The sequence below is a fragment of the Argopecten irradians genome, chromosome 12 (assembly GCF_041381155.1).
Source record: "Argopecten irradians isolate NY chromosome 12, Ai_NY, whole genome shotgun sequence".
Lineage (NCBI taxonomy): Eukaryota > Metazoa > Mollusca > Bivalvia > Pectinida > Pectinidae > Argopecten > Argopecten irradians.
In genome coordinates, this window is record NC_091145.1 from 22,154,095 (window position 1) to 22,179,779 (window position 25,685).

At 34.9% G+C, this 25,685-nt stretch overlaps 1 protein-coding gene across 4 annotated transcripts in view; it reads left to right on the plus strand.

Annotated features, from left to right (window-relative positions):
- The window catches only part of LOC138336216 (deoxyribonuclease-1-like), a 41,396-nt gene extending 16,371 nt beyond the window's left edge, over positions 1-25,025 (plus strand). Inside the window, exons 2-10 of one of the 4 annotated variants that reach the window (XM_069285598.1) lie at positions 19,134-19,247; positions 20,061-20,210; positions 20,584-20,666; positions 21,065-21,154; positions 21,460-21,560; positions 21,834-21,946; positions 23,285-23,442; positions 23,822-23,915; positions 24,884-25,025. In XM_069285598.1, the coding sequence (XP_069141699.1) occupies positions 20,061-20,210; positions 20,584-20,666; positions 21,065-21,154; positions 21,460-21,560; positions 21,834-21,946; positions 23,285-23,442; positions 23,822-23,915; positions 24,884-24,934 (840 nt within the window). In that variant the 5' untranslated portion in view covers positions 19,134-19,247 and the 3' untranslated portion in view covers positions 24,935-25,025. Of the gene's footprint in view, positions 1-3,063; positions 3,144-3,537; positions 3,739-4,188; positions 4,264-4,402; positions 4,502-5,379; positions 5,471-8,212; positions 8,365-8,587; positions 8,672-9,134; positions 10,670-19,133; positions 19,248-20,060; positions 20,211-20,583; positions 20,667-21,064; positions 21,155-21,459; positions 21,561-21,833; positions 21,947-23,284; positions 23,443-23,821; positions 23,916-24,883 lie in introns of those variants that run through there. The other 3 variants (XM_069285599.1, XM_069285597.1, XM_069285600.1) reach the window with 3 other exon arrangements.
- Positions 25,026-25,685: the final 660 nt, after the last annotated feature.

Genomic DNA, 25,685 nt, shown 5'->3' on the forward strand with positions numbered 1-25,685 from the left:
TCATTTAACCGACAGTCCTGCCTGCCTGTGTGGTTTTCCAATTGAAGATTCCTATCATTATTTCCTTAATTGCCCTCTCTATAATAATCAAAGAACTCACTTGTGTAATTCTATTCTTGCACTAGATATCAACATTCCTCATTCTATCGACACTTACCTCTATGGATATAATCGCCATTATTTTAATTCAAATGATAAACTATTGAAAATTGTACATGAATACAATAGAGATACCAGACGTTTTGTATGAGATGTCATTGACACTGAGAGCATTTAATTTTATTCATTAAGATATTGTGAACATTTATTAAATATGCTTTTTCACCAACGAATGCTATTTTCTCTCCATCAAATACATGAGCAAACGAATTGATGTTTTCTACAGAAAGTCTTAACTTCTTGTCTACTTCTAAATAAAAATATGAAATAGTTTATTACATCCCGAGAAATGTCCATGTCACTGTGCCCTATATGGAACACATTCATTCACCAAATGTATTGTAAATTACTTCAATAGATATATATTAACATGATTAAATGTTAATTATTGCTCAAATAATGAAATTCAAGTATTCCTTGTTGGTGGTGGAGCATCTTTAACATATTGTAAAAAATTGTGATACTTATCTGAGAATAATTTCTTATGCTTTATTTTAAGCTTATGAGATTCTCCTAAATTATTTGTAATTTCTGTTAACGAGATGCTATTTCTATTGATGGATTTTATGTATTGTACTGTTATTCACGTAGCTACCGGGGAGAGGGCTAATATAGTCGTAGCCTGTTGCCCAATCCCAATTGTAATACTACAATAAAAATATTCTGAAATGAAATGAAAATTTGAGCCTCGTATAATCAAACTATTGGATAAAAGACTGATCATCTGAATACTGGCAGCTCGAACTTCTATTGAATTCCGATCAACGTTACCGAACTACTGAATCATTTCGTCCACTAAGGGGCAGCATTTGGAGGAAATGGCCATGTGCATGCATCCTTTATTTACGATAAAAAGGTTATAACAACTAAAGATCTCTGTGGTGACATAGGAGTTCCATAAATTCACATTTATTTACCAATATTAATAATTAAACAACCCATTCTGCTGATCATAACCTCTTTGACCCTGGTCGTAAGCACTACGCATGCCCAAATCTGGTAAATTCGCCGGTTGTTAGGGTAGAAACCTTTACGTTGCTCGGTCACCATCACATGTACTCTCCCTACACAACCCAATGAATGTCAGTTATGCTAGTCGCTTAAAACCCATAAAATAAGTAGTAAACCTTCAGCCATTCTCAGTAAATGGCCATTAAATAGCTCTCAAAGTACGTATGCTATCTTCCTCAGAAATCCACTTGTTTAGAAGTGGATGAGACTGTTGTTGAGTTTCAGAATTCATGAACAACCCTATTTTCAATTTAACTCGAGCAGTTGCCAACTAAATTGCAAGTATAGGTTTGGATAACATACCAAACAAAATCTTGGTATAATGCTGTACACATATTTGTAAATTGCGTTTCCGAGATAGCAAGAATCTCATTCATTTTCTGGCAAGTGGCTGATATATTTTCTACCTCTAAAGAATTTGACATTAATGATTGTTACTGGGATTTAAGGGCAAACCATCTTCATGGCAATGTACAAACACAAATATAATATACTTAATGTGGTATTAACTGTCTGTGATCATTGCACCTGACATAACTTATATATACCTCTGTAACCACTGTCATTAATATCGCAGAATTTATTCATGATCAAAAAAGATTCGTACATAAAGACTTAACCAAAGGAACGATGCAACGTGTACTGGAATGTGATCTAAAACGACACTAACTGTGGCTTTATCTGCTCATTTTACCAACAAGTACTTTCTTTTTATCATTCCATCTCAAAATGCCTCTTTGACTCTATGCCACTTTTTATCAAAGAACAAAGATTGACCTGGTATCCACCAGCACAGAAGTTTGGTGTGGCATTCTGTGTCTTACTTAGCATACTACGGTAAGGCAACTATATATAATTAGGAGAGGGCTTATATAGGCTTAGCCTGCTGTCCAATCCTATTGATTATTATCAATACAATTGGTTCGCTTACGTCTCAATTAAGAAGAAAACCAATCATTTAATCAAGAACAGTAAGGAAGGCATTTGAGAATTAAATCAATAGAAGTAGGTAGGGATGGCTTTAGATACAAAATAAGGTAGATCTTTTACAATCATGTAATTGGGGCAGCAGACACCATTTTACGCCATGTCTGCATGGTAACAGTAATACTGATAGTAAAGTGTAAATACAGCTCGTTTGTGCGAAAATTCGAAACAAAAGATCACTTGGCAGCATGGGTAATACGTAACACTTGTTTCTTGAAAGATAAAGTTTATATTTATTTCGACGCATGCACATGCATTGTTACGCATAGATTTCCATTATACAAAGCATGTATCTCCAGGGCGATACACAAGAATATCCAATGACGGCTTTGTGTTTACATTGTATTTAGCTCGCATGCATCTGCTGAACTCTAAATGCAAACCAGACACATCGTAAACACCTGCAAGTAGGTTTCTATATGTATTGTATTAACAGGCCCTTTACATGTTAGGCCGAGAAAATGGGATTATGATGCTTTCTGATATGAAATGTCGTTTTATTGAGTCAGATATTCTTATGCCTTTGGACCGATAGATGTAAATATAGTACAGAAAATATACCAGCAGTAGGGCAACACGCATAGGCTGGGTTTGACTGAGCACAGGAAACCATGATGTTTAGCTTGCTGTTGTTGATCACTTATAAACATAAGAACTTCATGAAGTAAAATTTATTTTTTAAATACAATGCGGATAACTTAAGCTCCAACTTTGCACAGATTCCTGCCTCCTGAGTAATAGTAAATCATTTTGTTTTGACGAATTTAAAACATGTTGTATTTTGTGATATGATATGTTTTGCCAGGCCCTTCCAAAGTGGATTTTCTAAGTACACTCTTATCAAAGTATGATTGCCTCTTCACAAAGAACAAAATGTTTACATATAATCTGACGTATCTTTCCCAGCGTTCCCTGTAATCATGGCGGTGGACGGTTGTGGGAAGTTCCTAAAGTATTCCATGTTTTTGTTTAACATCGTAATTGTAGTAAGTATAAAATAAACGGTAGTTTTAATTTAAATGACAGATTTTTAACGTACAACAATTCCATTACCTAGTATTGTCATGATTGCATCTTGCTTTGGTCGATTTCTTGAAATGATGAATTGAGCTGCTCTTGAAACAGATTCATTAACTGCGAAGCATTAAAATGAGAAAACCTCACTGTTGACTATTTCTGATAAAAACAACACTTAAAGGTGTCCAAAATATCATTTCTAATGTCCCGTTTGCTTTGTTTTGAAAACGTTCAAAAGGCAATTTATATTTTCATCTGATGTTATACTTCAGTTAAACCAAAATCTACTTGAATATTTGAAACGTTTGTAAACATTGTAAAGGTCAAATGTAGCACGTTACATGTGTGTTTCGTTCCCTACAGATCGCAGGTTGCTGTCTAGTAGGATTTGGTGTATATACAAAGACAAACCATGTGGGGATATCTCAAGTATCGTCAGTTCTCGGCGGAAACTTAATCGTAACACTTTCACTTGTCCTCATTATCGCCGGGGCCATCGTCATCCTCCTCTCCTTTCTCGGCTGTTGTGGTGCTATCAAAGAGGTCCGATGCATGCTTGTTACCGTAAGTATGACGTGAGTGCCTGCAAGTGACAGACTCGTTATTATATAGCGTCTAAATCTTCTTATCTTAGACATGACGTCATCATTGTGGAAGCTAGCATCAGTATCGTTTTAGTTTGTTTAGTGTAGATATGACGTCATTCTTGACAATGAAAACCTTGCTATCATGTCTGAGTATTTGGAGCACTTGAAGGCGTTTCTTTGGCTGGCATTAATGTTACATATACATAGTGTGGGTGCGGGTCATCTGATTTGTGACTAAATATCACTAAATTGGTAGGGTTCATGCTTCGTGCATCTGATGTCATGTAGCATAGGGGAAATCACCTGAGATTAATTCTGAAAGGTTAGAAATCAATCATTTATATAATTACGTATCTAAATTCCAAAATACCTAGATGATTTGCAGGAAATTGCTTGTCTCTGTATACAGACATTTCTTTTTTTTCAGTTTTTCGTACTGCTATTTGTGATGTTCGTCGGTTTCGTGGTTAGCGCAGTATTGGTTTATGCATTCCGGGGAAAGGTACGTGTGAGATTTGTACCATTGAACGCCATTTCTCTTGATTGAAGTGCTAACTCTATATCAATGTGAAGATATATAAAAAATGATATAAAATAAAAATGTACGTCAGCCTTGATCTAGACATATAATGTCGTTTCAGATTGAGGAATATACTCTCAACCACCTTAAAGGTTCATTACAAAACGACTATGGTTTCGAACCCCAGGTCACGGAGGCTTGGGATTCAATGCAGCAAGTCGTAAGTATGGTATACTAAAACATGGAGTCAAGGGTCATACATACTAAAGGTAAAATAATAAACTTGTTTTGCGAGTGAATACTATATATATGGAAGACTCAGGTCTGGCAGAATACGACGTTGCACGCTCTTTATTGAAGTATTGCATTAAAGTCTTGAATGACAAGGATTACGACTTGTGAACGCTATTCCTCAAATTCTGTATTTGCATATAACAGAGTAAGCGTCCTTGTGGATAGGGTTCCATTGTGATGTCATCATTTTGAGTGCGCGATTCACGTCAATTTCTCCGAAAAGTATGACGTTACGCTCGTAAACACATGCCGTCACAATCAATACCTACACGCAAGGGTAGATAAGCCAGCAATATGCAAATACATATTAGTGTAATCGAGTTCTAGGACAAAGATTATAACTTTCATTAACAATTCACGAAATTGATAATTGCAAATTGAGAAAATCGTATGCAATCCTGAACACTCTGGCCACAGGTTTTTATTTGCGTATTGATATTAGATATTACTCGTACAGCACCACACACTATTAAACTTTGTGTAACAAACTACACTGTATAACTATAATGTTCGTGTGTACATTCTCAGTTTGTAGCTGTGACATGTTTCGTACGTAGAAATTTTCATGTGTGTCTTTGAAACTATTAATATATCAAACAGATGTCGTTGCTTTTTATAAAAAAGAATATTTATACAAAGCGAAAACTTCATGTTATACCGCATTTTTGTGTTGGAAACACATGACGTTTAAGGCCGCTCTGCATTCTTTTTAACATAAACACATGGATATTTGTTTTAATAACAGCACACGACGCGATGCCGTTTCTATGTGTATTACGTAACACACACCCTTTTTGTTTACAGTTCAAATGCTGTGGTGTAGAGGGTGACGTCAACTCGTCTAGCTCCTGGGCCTTCTATAAAAGGCATTCAGCGTGGTTCGTAAACCAGACAGGTAAGAACACACTCACAAGATTCCTCTGATACCAAAACACCAGGACAAAATATCATTACTCACTCTCTCGACTTCCTTAATACGAGGAAGATTGGTTTTTGGTTGGTTAATTAAACTTAACGTCCTTTTAACAGTCAATGTCATTTAAGGGCGTCATTCCCTGTATGTAATGTGATGTGTGTGTTTATTTGACAGCGGTAAATTAATGTTGTGTCTCCTTTTATAGTGCTATCTTACTATGCCGTGGCAACAAAGACACCGAACACGCAACGCAGATCGCATTATACTGATAACAGGCAAATGAGTTGTTCCAAACTCTTTATGCCGAGCGCTAAACAAGAGCAAGAAAGACTATTTATAAGCTTCGATGTATCTCGGTATTGAACATAATCCAGAACCTTCTTCAAAGGGGCGAGAGCTCAACTTCAGGCCCAAAGATCTTATGAAGAAGAAAGTTAAGAAGAAAATAAAAGATACTTAATTAAGTCGCCTTTTATTGCAATGTGAACAACAAATACAATTCGCCTTACCTGAATGACAGAACTCGAGAAAGAAATAATAGAAGATATTCCATGATAGAGACTTTATTTTCATTTTCAATTGGTATTTTAGTACAGTATATACTTGCTATCAAAGGTTCGAAGAAATATAAGGACCGATGAAGGTCCTCGCTGTGCTTTTTGTTAGTGAACAAGCTGCAGAAATATGTACTGACTGTATCTGTATAGTATATGTACTGACTGTATCTGTATAGTATATGTACTGACTGTATCTGTATAATATATGTACTGACTGTATCTGTATAATATATGGACTGACTGTATCTGTATAGTATATGTACTGACTATCTGTATAGTATATGTACTGACTGTATCTGTATAGTATATGTACTGACTGTATCTGTATAATATATGTACTGACTGTATCTGTATAGTATATGTACTGACTGTATCTGTATAATATATGTACTGACTGTATCTGTATAATATATGGACTGACTGTATCTGTATAGTATATGTACTGACTATCTGTATAGTATATGTACTGACTGTATCTGTATAGTATATGTACTGACTGTATCTGTATAATATATGTACTGACTGTATCTGTATAATATATGTACTGACTGTATCTGTATAATATATGTACTGACTGTATCTGTAAATTATATGTACTGACTGTATCTGTATAATATATGTACTGACTGTATCTGTATAATATATGTACTGACTGTATCTGTATAGTATATGCACTGACTGTATCTGTATAGTATATGTACTGACTATCTGTATAGTATATGTACTGACTGTATCTGTATAGTATATGTACTGACTATCTGTATAGTATATGTACTGACGGTATCTGTATAGTATATGTACTGACTATCTGTATAGTATATGTACTGAATATCTGTATAGTATATGTACTGACTATCTGTATAGTATATGTACTCACTGTATCTGTATAGTATATGTAATGACCGTATCTGTATAGTATATGTACTGACTGCATCTGTATAGTATATGTACTGACTGTATCTGTATAGTATATGTACTGACTGTATCTGTATAGTATATATGTACTGAAACCTGTATCTGTATCTGTATAGTATATGTACTGACTGTATCTGTATAGTATATGTACTGACTATCTGTATAGTATATGTACTGACTATCTGTATAGTATATGTACTGACTATCTGTATAGTATATGTACTGACTATCTGTATAGTATATGTACTGACTGTATCTGTATAGTATATGTACTGACTATCTGTATAGTATATGTACTGACTATCTGTATAGTATATGTACTGACTGTATCTGTATAGTATATGTAATGACCGTATCTGTATAGTATATGTACTGACTGTATCTGTATAATATATGTACTGACTGTATCTGTAAATTATATGTACTGACTGTATCTGTATAGTATATGTACTGACTGTATCTGTATAGTATATGTACTGACTATCTGTATAGTATATGTAATGACCGTATCTGTATAATATATGTACTGACTGTATCTGTATAGTATATACACTGACTGTATCTGTATAGTATATGTACTGACTGTATCTGTATAGTATATGTACTGAATGTATCTGTATAATATATGTACTGACTGTATCTGTATAGTATATGTAATGACCGTATCTGTATAATATATGTACTGACTGTATCTGTATAATATATGTACTGACTGTATCTGTATAGTATATGTACTGACTATCTGTATAGTATATGTACTGACTATCTGTATAGTATATGTACTGACTGTATCTGTATAGTATATGTAATGACCGTATCTGTATAGTATATGTACTGACTGCATCTGTATATTGAATCATCACAGATACTCAGCTTGTTACGGTTACATAAAGTTTCACAAAGGTCGAATTAATGAAGGCATCACAATTTCAGTTTAAAATAATGTTGATTTATGTATGGATCTCCAAGCTCCTAGCTAATCGTTGTCGTTTTGTGTGATCAAGGTCATATATTGTGCTTCCTAGATACATTAAGTTTTGTCGGCTATTTTGCGAAAATCACTTTTTTTTATCTTGGAATATAATACTTTAAATATCGTTGTCATAAATCATCTTGAATCATTAAAAAATGTTCAACGCCTGTATATTCCATTTCAATATCAACTAATATTATTGCAAAAAGCAAATGGATTTGGCATCAGACAAAGCTTATTAAGCCATCTCTCCATCTATGTGCCTTCCATTACCAGCTCCTATACAGTATGTGCCGGACAGCTGTTGTGCTGACCCTGACAGTACCCCCAACAGGACCATGTGTGTAGGCCAAGCCTTGTCCAATATCGCCCCGAGATTGGGACCACCTGTTCCTCCGGAAAAGACCAATAACCAACTACATGGAAAGGTTATTTTTGTGCTTTTGTACGACTTATCATTTTTTTATTGTTCCGGGTCTAAAACACTTAAAAAATCATTATCTCCATCTTGCAATATTTCTGTTCCCTAATTTGAACTATTATTCAACAGCAAACTATATATTTTATAGACATTTTCGGCAGTAAATTATGATATAAAATAACATCGGTATTTGAACTTTACTGATGCAGATTTACTTTTTTCTGTATTAGGGATGTTACACACAACTGGAACAGTTTTTAACAGGAAATATAAAAATTCTGCTTGGTGTCCTGTCGGGGATAGCCTTTGTTATGGTATGTATTTATACAGTGGAAATGTTATTGAAATATCAAATAGTTTCAAACCAAATAATTGATCAAGCATTGAAAGGTTCCCCAAACACGTTGATTCTTTATCTTATATAACAGTCAGTCGTTGGATACCTTGATTTTATTTTTGATATTTTTTTTCATTGTGAAACGTGCATAGTTATTTTGATTGGAATTCTGGTCCAAAGATTATGTAGCAATCATATTTCTGAAGCATTAATTTAAGAAATATCCATTCCCAGCACAGGTTACGTTACAAAAGCTGACGTCATCTTTTTATTAGATTAAAAACCCGTAAGTCTAGAGAATATTTCATGTTTTGGTACATCTTGCTACCAAGTAATCCCTGAATCATTTTGGACTAGGTCTTCTTCTTATAATTTTTATTTGACTTTAGTAATATATAGTGAATATTTAGAAATATTAAACTTTTCTTTATTGATTTTAGATTCTCGGAATGGTGTTCTCCATTTGTCTATGTAGACGAATACAACCCACGGACTTTTACTGCGACTAAGTGTTGGTCCATTGCATGAACAATGGAAAAACTCAGAAAACATTTAGCCCATTACAACTCATTAAAAGCCGAAATAAGATATAAGCGGCAAAACAGTTTTCGTCCTTCCAACCAAAAAACGGCTTATTTTCACTACGTCGATTGTGGTCGGTTTAGCTCAAACTGAGATGATTTAGACTTTCGTGATCCTAGGATTGTTCGTGGGTATTATGGGTATTGATATCATGTTCTTCATTCTCGTTCCTATGGTCGCGCTATCTTCACCTGGGATGGAGAACGACTGTGGCTTAACGGTCATGATCAATAAAAAACAATCTCGAGTGATTAACAAGCGTGTAAATGGTGGAAACTAGACTTTCTTCAGTCGTACAAAATGTTAAAAGTAGAAATGTACAAAGTATGTGCCTCTAACATTTTATTTAAATGTTGCAAATTCAAGAATACTGTAAATCCGTATAGGTGTTTTACATCCTTTTTACCATTGAAATTAGTGGGGGATAGCAGGGGGTAATCGGACCGGTCTCTCCTGTCGTGGCTATGTGATTAAGCAATGCACTGGACCCCAATTCTCTAATTGGCATGAGATAGAACAACCTTAATGGGTTTTTCTTTCTAACACACATTGTGCATGAAGGGAGACAACTTCATACATTACATAGATGCAACTTATTTTATGTCATCAATGAAAGTATGCAACTTTGAGATTGTGACACTAAGCATGATTTCAGTTTTAACGGAATTCTGTAAATTTCTCTCCAGAAACCACAGCTGATGTATCTAAATAAAGAATGATAAGTGTACGTAAAAACAACAACGAATTGTTCAAAATCAGATATGTTTTCAAAATGAAATTATTGCCGTTCGTCTATAATTAATCATAAGTCAAGGGTAGTGAAGAGAGAATTTGTGGTATTATTTCATCTGCTCTTACGGTTATGGTTTTTACGTCGCCTGAACATCTGAATGTGACGTTATATATTGTGGGGTAGTAATGAAGCCCAGAACGGAGGGGTCTAAGCTGCGATGATGAAAGTTTATAGCAGAATTCCGTTAATGGTTCTATATTGTTCAGCAATATGTAAATTTATACATGCATATTATTATACCTGTAATAAGCGATATTGTTATCTCCCTTTCTCGTTTCTTGCCACAATGATTTCTAGTCGGTTATCTGCTAATCTGTTGCCTTGATAGTTTTAGACTAAGACAATGTAAATGTTTCTATACTGTAGTTATCAAATATTATAAATCTGATTATACATTAGTTTTTTTCCTGATAGAAATGATATTTAGTATATTCAATGCAATGTATCAATTAAAATGTGATATTAATTTATTAATATGATTATATTTGTGTATTGAAAAGCGCGTGTCCTGTATGTAATTGAGTGCCTTTTGATTTGTACAATATCTTGTGGCGAAACAAGTTGTGTGATGTCATTAAAATGGTTGTATTATCATCTAAACATGCGTTTATTCTTTGTCAAAAGTTACCATTTTCATAATCTTAGTAAGCATTATCTAACGCTTCAGTGTTTTTTTTCCAGTAGAGATGCTAAAAAGAAGCACGGCGTTGTAGAGCGACCTATATCTAAGATAATGTACAGCGACCTATATCTAAGATCATGTACAGCGACAAATATCTAAGATAATGTAGAGCGACCTATATCAAAGATAATGTACAGCGACAAATACCTAAGATAATGTACAGCGACATACACCTAAGATAATGTACAGCGACCTATACCTAAGATTATGTACAGCGACCTATATCTAAGATAGTGTAGAACGACCTATAGCTAAAATAATGTATAGCGACCTATACTTAGGATAATGTAGAGCGACCTATATCTAAGATAATGAAGAGCGACCTATATCTAAGATAGTGTAGAACGACCTATATCTAAGTTAGTGTAGAACGACCTATATCTAAAATAATGTAGAGCTACCTATATCCAAGATAGTGTAGAGCAACCTATATCTAAGATAATGTAGTGTGACCTATATCTAAGATAATGCGACCTATATCTAAGATAATGTAATGCTCCATTGTGCTGTAAAGTTTAATATTTGTCTACTTTGTCCCGCATTACTGTTCGTATCCTATTATGTAATCGTGTTCGTATTATTTGTCTTGATAAAGGGGCAGATCGCCTCGAAAATTTGACAATTTTGTTTTGTCCACACGATTGGAATTACTTCCTTGTCACATAAGATTATGTACAGAGACCTATATCTAAGATAATGTACAGCGACCTATACCTAAGATAAATTAAAAAAAGACTTACTTTCGCGCGCGGTTATTGGTTATTTTTTTGTATACAGGTATATCGCGGGTGAAATGAAATAAAGAAAATGAATCTACGTGAAACGTTTCGATCATAAATTAAGTAAAACTTTATTTTTTAGATCGCGAAATAATTTTCCATGAAAAAAATCGGCATGACAACACGAAATTATGTCGCCGCGACAATATGTTGGTTTACCGTTGACTGCTATACTCTTAGTAGCTCGTTACAGTTTACACTCCAATTCTTCATTTTAAAAATGTGATTCGATGATCATAATTGTACGGAAGCCGTGAGGGGACATTCTGACTTTTGATTTCTTACTTCCAACTTCTTACTTCTCACTTACTACTTCTTACTTATTATTGCTGTATTAAATATACGCGGGAAAGAAGCCATTTTTCTTCTAGAGGTGAGAGCAACAGCTAGTGGTGAGAGAAACAGTAAGGTGAGTTTGTTTTAATTCCTTTGTTAATCGTTCTTATACGTTCGCAGCATGTTATTTAACTCAATTTTGACGTCGTTTTAATGACGATAGTAACCATGATCAGTGGCGTAGGAAGATGAAACGTAATGGGGGGGGGGCAAAGGTCCTCAATATTTTGTAACCCCCCCCCCCCCCCCCCCGCCGCCGCACCTACAGGAGGAGATTGATTCAACTCCCAACCATATATGTTTTATGTATATTTTTCATATATCAGTAAATTTAATCCTTGTACACATTTATAGACAGTGGGGTCGCTATAAAAGGATATTAACGAATACGCAAATTGGCCAGATTAGCGTGTGAGCGCCGAAGGTGCGAGATTTTAGTGTTTTAGGTGTCTCAGGGTGACCCCCGGAAAAAAATATAGTAATTTAGAATGGCTGAGATTAGTTTTACAATGTATTTTGATAATTTTGCGAGCGCCCGAAAGCGCGGGATTTTGGTGTTTGTGGGGTCCGGGGCCTCCTCTAGGAAAAATATTTAGAATAGCTTAAATGTGTTTGGGGGGTCCGGGGCATCCTCTAGGAAAAATATTTAGAATAGCTTAAATGAGTTTTGATGAATTTGCGAGCGCCCGAAAGCGCGTGATTTTGGTGTTTGGGGGGTCCGGGTGTCTACCCTGGAAAAAAATTACGGTTTAGAATGGCTGAGATGAGTTTTACGATGTATTTTAATGATTATAAAGCGTTCTTAACATAGTAATTTTTCTATTTAAAGCTGCTTGCATTTAGAAATGATAATTGTGTCGTCAAAACATTATGCAACCCTACTCGATCTGAATACACCGGCTTCACACCATCGGCACATGGTTGTGTAACATAAAAAAAAGAATTAATATTGTCTTGCTAAGACATAAACAAATTGATCTTTTAAGAGAATTTTTTAGGTAGTACATAAAATCCCTTGATGGACATTTTTAGTCTAGTTCTGTGTATTGAATTTTGACTAGGCCTATTTAAGGTTTGACATTATGTGCTTGAACGTTTTAGGAAATACGCCGCGCAGCGGAAAATTTTCTAGAATGAAGTACGAAAAATGTGCAGGAGGACCCTTTTTTCTTTCAAATAAACATTTTTAGAAAATTTCAGTCGGCGAAAATGGGAGGGGGGGCAAAAAGACATGTTTGCCCCAACGTCCTGGCTGCCCCCTTGCCTCCCCCCCCCCGCTTCCTACGCCCCTGATGAAATGGTCACCAGAAAGAACATCAGTAGTCTCCCAACATTCATATTTGCTTTACAATAGACAGGACGAAGATGTAGATGTAGGTCCTCTGAATTATTCAACAAGTAAAGTCTGCAGAACAGTACCAATTACCGTGACTTCTGCTAGTGGTAGTGCTAGTGACATGGAATTTTTTCGGGATGCAATTAATTATTTTTAAAAGTTTAATTTTGAATTAAAATTAGTAGCTCAAATTTTTCAATGGTTGATCGACGTATGAGGTTTATTTAATGACGATAAAACAAAGTAAAGAACTGAAACAAACCGAAAGAATTACTCTACATCATTTTCCCGGAATTTTTTTTATTTTATATCCTTTTTTGTGTTAATTAGGGTTAATATATATTTACACGATTTAACATCAATTATTGTTCAAATAATGAGTATCGTTTATGCTCTGTCGGCGGTGGAACATCTTTAAGGCGTACATTCAAAATATATATTAAAAATGCGCTTTTAAAAACATGCTTATTGCACCAAAACTTAGTATGTGTTTCAATAAAGTGACAAACATCTATTTGATATCTTTTAATGAAATAATATAATCGTAATGTATGGTTAGATTTCAAGCTATCCCCCGCTGTGACTGAATGTTAAAAAATTTGATTTCAAAAGGATTTCGGTTGCAAATGAACATTTTTTTGTTGAATAAACACTTCATGGCTACCGTAATTTAGCTGTTCAAAAAATTTCAAAATATTGTGCGGGAGATTGAGCGTGCGCAGAAATAACGGTAATTGGTACTGTAATGTAGACTTTACTTGTTGAATAATTCAACAAGTAAGATCTACTGTTGACTTCTGACTTCTTGCTGTCGACTTCAGACTGTTGACTTCTGACTTCTTGCTGACGACTTCAGACTGTTGACTTCTGACTTCTTGCTGTCGACTTCAGACTGTTGACTTCTGACTTCTTGCTGACGACTTCAGCTGTTGACTTCTGACTTCTTGCTGGCGACTTCAGACTGTTGACTTCTGACTTCTTGCTGTCGACTTTGGACTGTTGACTTCTGACTTCTTGCTGTAGACTTCAGACTGCTGACTTCTGACATCTTACTTTTGACTTAATATGTATGTTGATTCTAATTCACCTTTGTCTGTGTTTTTGTTTTCTTTTTAACTTCAATAAAGCCAGTCATCTTCTTTTCAGATATTACAGCTACCTTGGATGCTAGTCAAGTAGTCATGCTACCATGGATGAAGAGGAAATGGTAAGATCACAAAAAATTGAACGTCTGTGTTATGTAAAATTCTACTGCTGAGGCAAAGTAGTTTTTTTTTGTAGATGCAAATCTGTCCATATCTAGTTTGTCCAATTTCTTAAAATGACCATAAATTTGTAAAAATATTTTTGTCACAAGCATATACCTGTCATGCATTATAGAATATAATAAACGATAGGTGAGTCGAGTTTACGATGTTAAGCAATACACGTACAAGTGTACTGGGATCGGATATATATATATATATACATATGTATATATTAAGAACAATAAGAAATCATGTCCAGGAAAGCTCACAGCTCAAAATTTCTAACCCGCCTACCTTTAGCGGCTGTAAAAACACATTTCTAGTACATCGTCATAAAAACGGTTACTAACTTTAAGACTAACTTTAAGGGAGGGATTCCTACAGAATCCGACGTAAAGCCTATATATGATCCTTAAATTCCAGAAATTAAAAAAAAGTCCCAAAAAAGGACATGTACATCATGGTACCTTGACCCAATCCACAAGTTTAAAGCATGTGTTCCAGGTCACGTGAAATGTAAACAGGTAGTTCTAAATATAAACACAACCAGTTGAGCATAACTGCATGTACTAGTATAGTACTGACCACTGAGAAAAATAGCAAATTCGAAATTCAATTACATTTGTATATCTAAGAGAAGAACAACGTTTAATGCTAAGTTCACGAATCTACAAATAAAATTAGTCTCGTGTAAACCAGTTTCCTTATATTGATCAACTCTTACATGTCACGTGACCAAATTCTTATCTAAAATTAACACTGACTTTTTTTCAAACTTTTAGGTCAAAGCTACAGGCTGATGAAGACACATTATATACAAGATCCGCATTGGCTGGCAGAATTATTCAAAAGGTGGTTACCATCTTGTAACATCGAAGAAGGGAGGAGGTGTTCGAACTATTGAATACAACAAGGATGACCCCCAGAGTGTTACAACGTTAACAAATCTGGGGAAGAAGCTTTTCTTTCCAGGTGCAATAAGTAGTCTGGACAATTTAGCAGAGTTCGATGTTACACTGGCTAATTACAAAGGTGATCCTATAAAAGAATTCCAAGACCTTGATAGTAAACTATCCAGTTTTCAGGAATATTTGAAAGCACACATTTTATACTCTTCAAAATACAATGTTTATTTGGTGACCAGAGTTAAGGTACCATCCGAAGACTCTTCTGTTGTCGCCGGAAACCGCCAAGGATCTGAATCCCATCGAATATGGTTCTGAAGTATTCCAAATAAAAGTCTTCTCTGTACAGCAGCAATACTATAAGCAACTGCTTCAAGGACTGTTTTATGATGTCTGGACTGCCAGATGTAATGGAGTCTGAATATAACCCCATCGACGATGGTTTCAATGTGTCGTCCATTGCAATAAATGGTAAAAAATATCTAACAAAGACCATTGACGGACAATACCAGTTTTCCGAGAGTCGTCAAGCTGTCTCAAATGACACAGTAATAATACATGGGCCTAGTGAAATATTTGGAGTGGAGCAAGAAGTACTTTTGTGTTAATTAGACGCAAATACAGTATACATGATCAGACATCAGTTATTGTTCAAATGATCTGTGTCGTTTATACTCTGTCGGCGGTGGAGTAAAAGATGAATACTCTCAGATGGACAAAAATATAATTTATGTTACTTGAACATAGTCACAGGTGATTGAATGGGTATATACGTATAGCATAAAACAATAGAAATTATGTAGAAGGTTGAAACGAAAAAGCGTTTGTTACCCATTCGTTCGTCCGTCCACACATTTTCTGCAATAACTCCAACAACTGTAGTCGGATTTTCGTCAAACTTTGTGGGATGCAGCATTATGTGAACCTTCTCGGGGATGTGAATACATTCGAACAATACATGTATATTTGATAGTTGTGTGTCAGTTTAATTGCAAAATAATGGAATTCCGTACAAAAAGCTACAATTTTGTTTGTTTTTGTTTTATATAATTTTTGATATAACGTATTCCTTTCTGTATGATGTTTATCAAATTGCAAGTTTTCATGTTACTTTCCAACTTTTTGCAGAATTAGGGTTATGACACTTTAATACCTACATTGTACATTCTTCTTTACTTTTTTTATTTTTTTCTTATACGCGCAACTAGTCCCACAGTATTATACGCAATGTTTTAAGCAATTCACCATGGGTTATGAGGTATCATATGAAAATGTGTATATCGTAATGTGAAGTTTATACCGAAGAAGTATGGTCCTTTGATTTTGTAATATGAATTCTGACAGAAAGTGCAAGGACTTTACATTATTCGATTCTTGCCACAAGAGTGCAACTAATCATTTGATAAAGTATAAACATGTTTTCCATATCTCCTTAATTTCATTTAAATATGATTGCTGGATTGCAAACAAAGGTTTTCTCCATCATGGACTGATTTGAATACATCAGGAGACATGATCGTATGGGCAAGTGATAACTGCGTGCCCATCGTGGTCATTATTATATTCACTGTGGTCAGTTCATACTCATATGCTTATTTTATACCAAGTTTGGTACTTTCATATCTTAGTTAATTATTGTTTTAATTATTTTCTCCTCCAGGCAGATCAAGGGATATTGAGCATATGAAAGTAACACCACTTTTGGTCTTGAATAAAGAATTGGTTTCCTGTTTATGTTTTTCTGTTTTATTTAACAATTGAATTTTTTGAAAATACGCTTCATGACTTTGATGATTCAATCTGCTTCATAACGGTAGCTAATAAAGAATGTCTTATAAGTTTCAATTTTAGTTTCAAATGTACATCGTTCTACATCGTGCCAAGATTCTTACTGAGCTCGAAGATCCGAAGTCATTCTGAATGGATCAAATCATATATATTCTCATATATCAGGGGAAATGACGTTACAGACACCTTAAGATTTGCTGATCATAATATACAAACTGTAAGGCCACGCTAAAGTTGCCATTGAAACGAAATGGAGGCCACTGATTAGTCGAAATTTACATATAGGCCGATTACAGGGGACATTGGTATAGAGGAATTGAGGGATGTCGAGGGGCAAGTTGCCATGGAAACAAATTGGTGTCCTCTTACTGGTCAATTTTTTAATATAGCCCGATTTTGCTCAAATTCGTTACGTAGAGGTATTACCGTGCATGTTTTGTTATAGGGACGACCCTCGTTCATAACTTCAACCACATGTTGTCGGTCAACATGGTTGCAACTTTTGGGATTGGCACTTTCTTTGGGTGAGTTGTAAGCGCTGTCAGAACTGCATTACAATTATAACTAGTAGTTCTTAACTTGAAGAACAAGTTCAACTTCAGGACGGTCATAACATGTGGGGAAAGGGAATACGACTGAATAGCATATTTGTTCTATACTTCCATACTCGCTAATAATCCCAGTAATTAAATTAAATCTATTTGAGAACTGAATAGGTTTTATACATAGATATACAAAACTTTATCAATTTAATGTAATTTTCATGCAGTGTGTTTGGCTTGGGGGAGTGAGGCCTATAGCTAGCGTTTAGGATCATTTGTTTCACTTTCAGAGTGTCTAGCGTTCTGCAAATTAAACCTTGCTGGTAGCATACAGCAACATAGTTTCATTTGTTCAAAAGATAAACAAAATAATATATACCAACTTGTTATGCAATCTCTATATATACATCAGTTCGCAATATGTCTACCAATGAAATAAATTGACAATAACGTGGAATATAAGTAAATTGGTGACCAGCTCTCCCAACCTACCTGTCAATATTATCGCAGCAGTTTAAACTAAAACGACGTCAAAATTACGTTGAAATAACATGTACTTCAAGAAACCCAAGCTCCGTTCATCTCGCCTAAAGAAGAAAGATTGCTTCTTTCCCGCCTAATTTCTATAACAAAAGTAATAAGTAAGAAGTTGGAAGTAAGAAGGTAGAAGTGAGAAGTAAGAAGTTAGAAGTAAGAAATCAAAAGTCAGAATGTCCCCTCACGGCTTCCGTATAATTGACTTTGTAACGTTTGTCAGAGTGTTCTTGCTGGCACAAAAAGATATCAAAACAAACTTACCGTACAGTTCCAACCTCTCGCAATGAAAATTTCTACATATAAAAAATAATAGAAATGTTTTAAAATGCATTGAACAAAGAGATCACAAAGAGAAAAGGACCAAATGTAGGTCAAGTCAATAACGTCTGAAAATCGGAGGGTAGTAGATTAGTTGTTTTTTTTTCATCTGTCTTGCTCTAGTTATGTAGAGTTTGTATTTTACATTTTAGTTTGTACATTTATCTAATTTCTCCATTGATTTATGGTACTTATGATCTGACTCGTTATTTCACCTTTCTTCAGACTCCTTGTGGCATTATAGATATGGAGTGAGGACGATCATGAACACCAACTTTTATACTGCGTATCGGAATGAATTTGTTCTACAAAAGAAAACAGATAATATAAATGTACCCAAATTGACACCCTAATTGAGAAAACAGCTGGAAGTTTTATTGTGGATACAGTTTACCTCATTTCTCAGTGATCAGAAATATGAATACCACACATTTTACGAAATATGTTGGGTGCTGAATTTCACGTACATTGTACATACGAAATTGTCGTACTAGATATAATTCCAAGTCTGTTCTAGTTTCCTGAAACCACCAGACAAAATGAAATGTTTCCCTTATCTTTATGATCGTGCGTGTGGACTAAATTATTTTCCAGATATCAGGATGGGCCGTTACTAGATCTTGGTACTCTGACCCACGACCTGAAGAGATAAGCTTTCTGGATCTTAGGCGTTCAACGGCCGCAAACGTCTGGTCATAATTAGTAAACGTAAGTTTTATTCATGTCATCTGTCTGTGAACATGTGAATTCAGTTTCCGATATAATATCATTGATGTACCTAATAACAAGGCCGTCGTGCTGTATAACACACATAATGTACCCACATTTGGTTGTCGCGTTGTCCTATAACAGGACCAATAGAAAGTATAATACAATGTACAATGGAACTTCGATAGCGCCTGCATCTTGATCGTTAATAGAAAGTTGTCTATGTCCCTTTATCTTCCAGGTTTATGAGATAGGTTTTACTAAGGAACAAGATCATTCTTAGTCGTCATGTAACACATCTGAATATTACTCTTAGACATCGCCTATTCTGTACATATCTTACTAGAAAGACAATATATAAAATTATATTTTCTTGTGATATATTCAATAAGAACAAACAATTGTTTAGTGTATTTGTTTAATTACTTATCGTCTTCATCATCATCTTTTCTTTAAGCATGCGCCGAATAGAGCAAGCTTATCTCTGTTAGGGGTAGGTCAGTTCCAGGATCATCGATCTAGGCCCTAGAGTATCGATAAACAAGAAAGACAAAGTGTATTTAATCGTGGAGTGTGAACGAAAGCATGACAAGATTACTGAAAGCCTTGTATAAACCTTATGACAATAAGGTCATTATTTTGAAAATATGTTTTTGCAGGTATTACTTGTAAGTTATTTCTGTATATCGAAATTAAACCGCTTGCAGGTTCTCTAGAATAAACAAAATAAAGTAAAGAAGTGCCGTTTATGTAAGGATAATGTAGCCATTATTATCTTTTACTTCACGTCACTATTGGTTTTTTTTACGATAGATGAAGCAGACGACGATGGGTTTCCGGCTTGTCCTCTTAGTTTCCATGGCTACTGTTGTGATGTGTAACCTAAAGATTGCCTCATTCAACATTAAGTGGCTGAGTGTCAACAAAGTTGCCAATAACAACACCATAACTATTATCAAAAGGGCACGTTTTATATTTCCTTCTTCCTGCATAACTAAATATACCGGGATCCATTAAATGTGTTTTAGGCATACCCCGTATTTTTTATCCATGTTTGTCATTTTTTCATTGTTTCAATTTTTCTTGAAATGCTGTGGGAAGATTTTTCCTTCACGTGTGTATAGTGTTCGTTTTAGAAATAATTTTAATTAAAGGATAGGTGCTGATTAAGAGTTATCTCGTACCCCATACTCAATCTTTATCACTTAATCGCTTTATGTTAAGAGGAAAACGTTTTTAACCTTGATGTCGTTAAAAGAATAATAATTGTTGTTGAATTATACTATAATATGCATTCTCTGGAGTTTTTTTAATTACTAAATGTGTATAACATCAGGTGTTGCAGAGATATGATATCATCTCCCTGATCGAAGTGAGAGAAGATCACGCCATCCACAACCTCGTACAATCCCTAAATATGTGAGTCCATACTGGAAATAATAACCGTTCCACGACTACCACTCATTGACAAGGGTAGATGAGGTCCGAGGTCCCAAGTAGTCATGGGACTGGTCAAAGGACAATCATTTTCATCTGACAATCAATTTTGTAATCTTTGACTACACCTACCCTCTGTCTTCAATACATTTATTCCAGATTACAATAAGGCAAAATCGATGAGGTAGTCATCGGAAGTCTAGACCTATCTAAATCATTTAATGTAAGCATTGTCTGAACGTTATATCAAATGACAAAATATTTTCTCAAACCCACTTTTGACAAAGACATGTTCGAATATATCACTGATTTCACTGGGAAAACACCACTTTGCTTTGGTTGAACAACCCCATCTTACTCGATACAACATTTTCCATTAGGGACAATAAAGACAACCCATATGGAGTACTGGTAAGCAAGAAATTAGGACGCAGTGTCCACTACACAGAATCCTACGCTGTACTCTACCGGTATGCATACAAATTCCATTCATATTTACGTCATGAAAATATATGCCATTGTTGGTATCAGGTTATCCAAGTGATAATGGATAAAAAGAAATATTATATCACATAAAATGTTTTTTGTTTTTGTTTACAAACGTTCGTTGTTTTTGCAGTTGCTGTGAAACCATAAATATAAAAACAACGATATTTTTATAGTATGGCCATTTTTGCTCCATCGACTAACCACGAACTTTTCACGAGATCATATCATGTTATACAGTACTGTACTCATCAAAGTCTTTGTAGCAGTGATGTCTTTTCCCGTTTAGAATGAATAGCGTGTTTGTACAGGAGGTATACCAACATCCAGATCACGCTGACGTATTTGCCCGGGAACCATATACTGTTTTGTTTCATTCTCTTGATTCACGTAAGTATGAGAAGGCGATCTCGAAGTCATGGCATCTCCTCAGCAAAGTTCAATAAAAAAACTTATTAACCTGACTTATCGACAGTGATATAGTTCAATAAGCAAAGCTTAAGAAACGAAATCGTCTGTCCATGCACTTATTTCTTCATCATGCCGTTCTCATCTGATGACCCAATTCCCATCATCGTCTGATAAAATGGCAACTAATTAATCGTTTCCGTAAAATCTTTTGCTAAATGATAACAAATATATACATGTAATCTATCAACACAGGTCCCGCTAACTTCCTGTACATAGTGTTACATACACAGCCTACCGACACTCCCGCCGAGCTGGACCACATGGTATCTGCTTATGATAACATTACCAACGAGATGGGCATCCAGGTAGGATTCGTTCCTCAAGTTCCCATAAAAAATACTTATTTCAAATCATTACATGGGTTACTTATAGTAGTACATAAAAAGGTGGTGTAAATGTATGAAAATCCCTTTTTAAATTTAGTACATGGGGATTACCGCAATTTTTCGCCTTCTGTCTGCATCACTAACTAGGCTTTGGGTTCTGTCCCCTGGCCGAGACTCACTATAGTCTGTAAAAGTGGTAGTTTCTGCTCTTTCTTAATGCTCAGCAATAATGGAGGGGGACGACTGGTTCGTCCGTTGTCAGTGTAATCATGATAGTGTGAGCGGTTGGAGTGTGTTGCTTGGTGTCATCGGCAGCATGTTTCAGTGATATAGCACTACTAAAAGGACAACTTGTCCACTATTATACAAATATTTCATGGGTTACTGTGCTCTAGTTCATAATATTTAACCCGAGGTGATGGTAATCAACAAATGTTATATTGCACGAGGCCAAAGGCCGAGTGCAATATAACATTTGTTGATTACCATCACCGAGGGGTAAATATTATGAACTAGAGCACAGTAACCATGGAATATTTGTTTTATTACATAATCACCAGTTTTTCAGTTGAGTATTTTTTTATTAAACGAATACGACAATCACTTAACAAAATTATCAACACCGTACCGGAAAAACACTTAATATCCTATTGAAGATTGACGTATAGCACACGTACGGAACTCCGGTTTGGATGTCTTATTGTCTGTTTTCACAGTATTAGACCTGCTTGCAGCCTTTTGATCTAATACATTCATCGTGTCCGTTCTTTACTCGGTACAGTTAACGTCTACATGACGTGCTTGATTCGATTTCTATAAATCCAGCGCGAAATTGAGCGTGAACCTTTGTGACGTCATAATAACGTAATTCACTGTAACTCGCAATTCCTTGGAAGTTTTCTACAAAACTAGACAAAAACAGCGAGGTGTTTCTAAAGCCGTGCAATATAACATCTCGAACCGTGCAATATAACGTTTCCATGGAAGCGTGCAATATAACTTCGAACCGTGCAATATAACAAGGTTTTATTGATCTGTCGGTGTAATAGTTGAAAATATTATATTTCTTCATATATAGATTGGTGTAAACAAATTATGTAATAAACAAGAATACACAACACAAATATACCAGTATGCCAAAAACACGCACTGTACACTATATACACGCCACACACTGCATACATAAGAAGCCATCCTTAAATGACCCTGGCTGTTAATAGAAAATTAATTAATCAAACAAACTAATTATTAAAGTGTACTGATTGTCTATCGAGTATATTTTATTCATTTTTGTTATATCGTTTTATATTCCCATAGAATGCCATTATAGCTGGTGACCTTAACGCAGACTGTCGTTACCTGTCCCACACCCGTCACGACCACAGCCTCCTGTTCACCGACAGCCGATTTACCTGGCTTATCGACAGCGACGTCGATACCACTGTATCCACCTCCTCCGACTGCGCCTACGACAGGTATGAAGCTATACCATACATAACTCTTTAGAAAAAATGGCCGATATACAGGGGGAGGGGTGTCTACAAAGTGTTTGAAAGGTGAATATTTCAACATGGCTGTTGCATTGGCAGCTTTAACTATAAATATGTAATATCTTCACTTGCCTTCAACTCAATTCAACAGCATGAAAACAGTTCCAAACTAGATTTTATTATTTACAAATTGACAATATTCAACGGTTAAACATTTTAGTTGCCTAATTTCAGGGGTGGAAATTATTCTATGTTTTTATTCTTGTTGCGTTACATTTCACATTTTCGTCACAAAAATTTACAATTGAAAACCTTTTTCAACTGACATAGTAATTATTATTTATTACATTATTATTCGTTACAGATTCATTGTGGCTGGAGATGTGAAGAATAGTGTGGTGCCCAATAGCGCACGTGTATATAACTTTCAACTGGATATGAACCTCACCTATAATGAAGTAAGTAATTCTGACAGAGAGTCCGCGAAATGTTTTAATGAACCCAAAATATCCTCGGCCATGTTAATTTCCAACTGGATATGAACCTCACCTATAATGAGGTAAGTAACTTGATAGAGAATCTGTGAAATGTTTTAATTAACCCAAAATATCGTCGGCCATGTTAATTTCCAACTGGATATGAACCTCACCTATAATGAGGTAAGTAACTTGATAGAGAATCTGTGAAATGTTTTAATTAACCCAAAATATCGTCGGCCATGTTAATTTCCAACTGGATATGAACCTCACCTATAATGAGGTAAGTAACTTGATAGAGAATCTGTGAAATGTTTTAATTAACCCAATATATCGTCGGCCATGTTATTGTACAGAGGTGTACGGGAAAGGCTCACTGATAAACTGGATATTGTAAATTAAATTGTTGATATAGTAATTATGAAATGTATAAGATACAAAAAGCATCGTAACTGTTTCTTAAATCTTATCAAATATGCACCAATGATGTAAATTTTAACACCATTCACATAGACAGATGTGAAATAATGGACAACAAAAAATATAGCAACATTTTTCATTCTGTATTTAAATTATTTCTCAGTTACTGTACTAACATATATTACAATCGATCATAAAAAGTCCATGGTAACTTTTATGGTTTGGTTTAAACAATATTTTATTAAATGGAGATACAGTACAACAAATAGGGTATGTAATAAAAGTTTTAATTCATAATTTATTTGTATTCGTTTATTGTAAATTTATATATTCATCTATTTATGTTTTAACACGCAAAACTCTAACTTGGTATAGCATATACTGGAAAACTTCCGGATGGAATACAGAAACTATTAGAAGTTTTCAGACGAAATTCGCAATTTCATCCATGAATCTGTATAAATTCTGAAAGGTATCAATAAATGATTTATTACGATATCGATTAATATCAACATTTGTTCTTTTTCTAGACAATAGCCGTGAGTGACCATTTCCCCATAGAGATGGAGCTAAGTAGTTAAAGACCACCATTTAACGTAATATAGGTTCTAAATATGGTGATTTGGTAGATTTTTATGGCAAATGGAAAATAAAGCGATTTTGTATTACAAACGCAGTCTTACGATTTTGTCTTTATTTTTATCATACAATCATCTTATCTTAAGTAATTGTCATACAACTAAATTAATTTTTTTTTTATTTTCAAAAATTTTCATTTAGAGTTTTTTTGTAAATGTCTTTGGGAAAACGCAATAAAATAAAAGCATAGCGATCACTGCTCAACTTATTTAAAATATTGAATTGTACATAGTTTCGTGTTTCAGGAGGCATATTTGTATGGTCATATTTCTATTCTTTCTTTGTGCCGACCCGCTGAGATAATTCAGTGATAAATAACAACTGTAGTAGGGACTGAAGTAATGGTTTCTATTGCTCCGGGATTAGGTGTAAAATAAGCTAATATAAGGAGATTCCGTCGAACAACATTATATAAAGGCCCGGTCCCACTGAAGAGCGGATTAATTACGGATGAATTTAGTTTATAAATTTTGGCCGTTCGTTGTCATCTGCAACAAAATTGGCTTAAAATAACAAATTTTCAAGTATAAATTACGGATATGTTAATAACATTCTGCGAATTTATTACGAACAAATGCGGATATTTCACGAATAAAAACGAATACGATAACGGATGCTCTCCCGTGAGGGGTACAATCGGTATGATTATCCAACAATGCGGATACGTAGCAAACAATTACGAATATATAACGC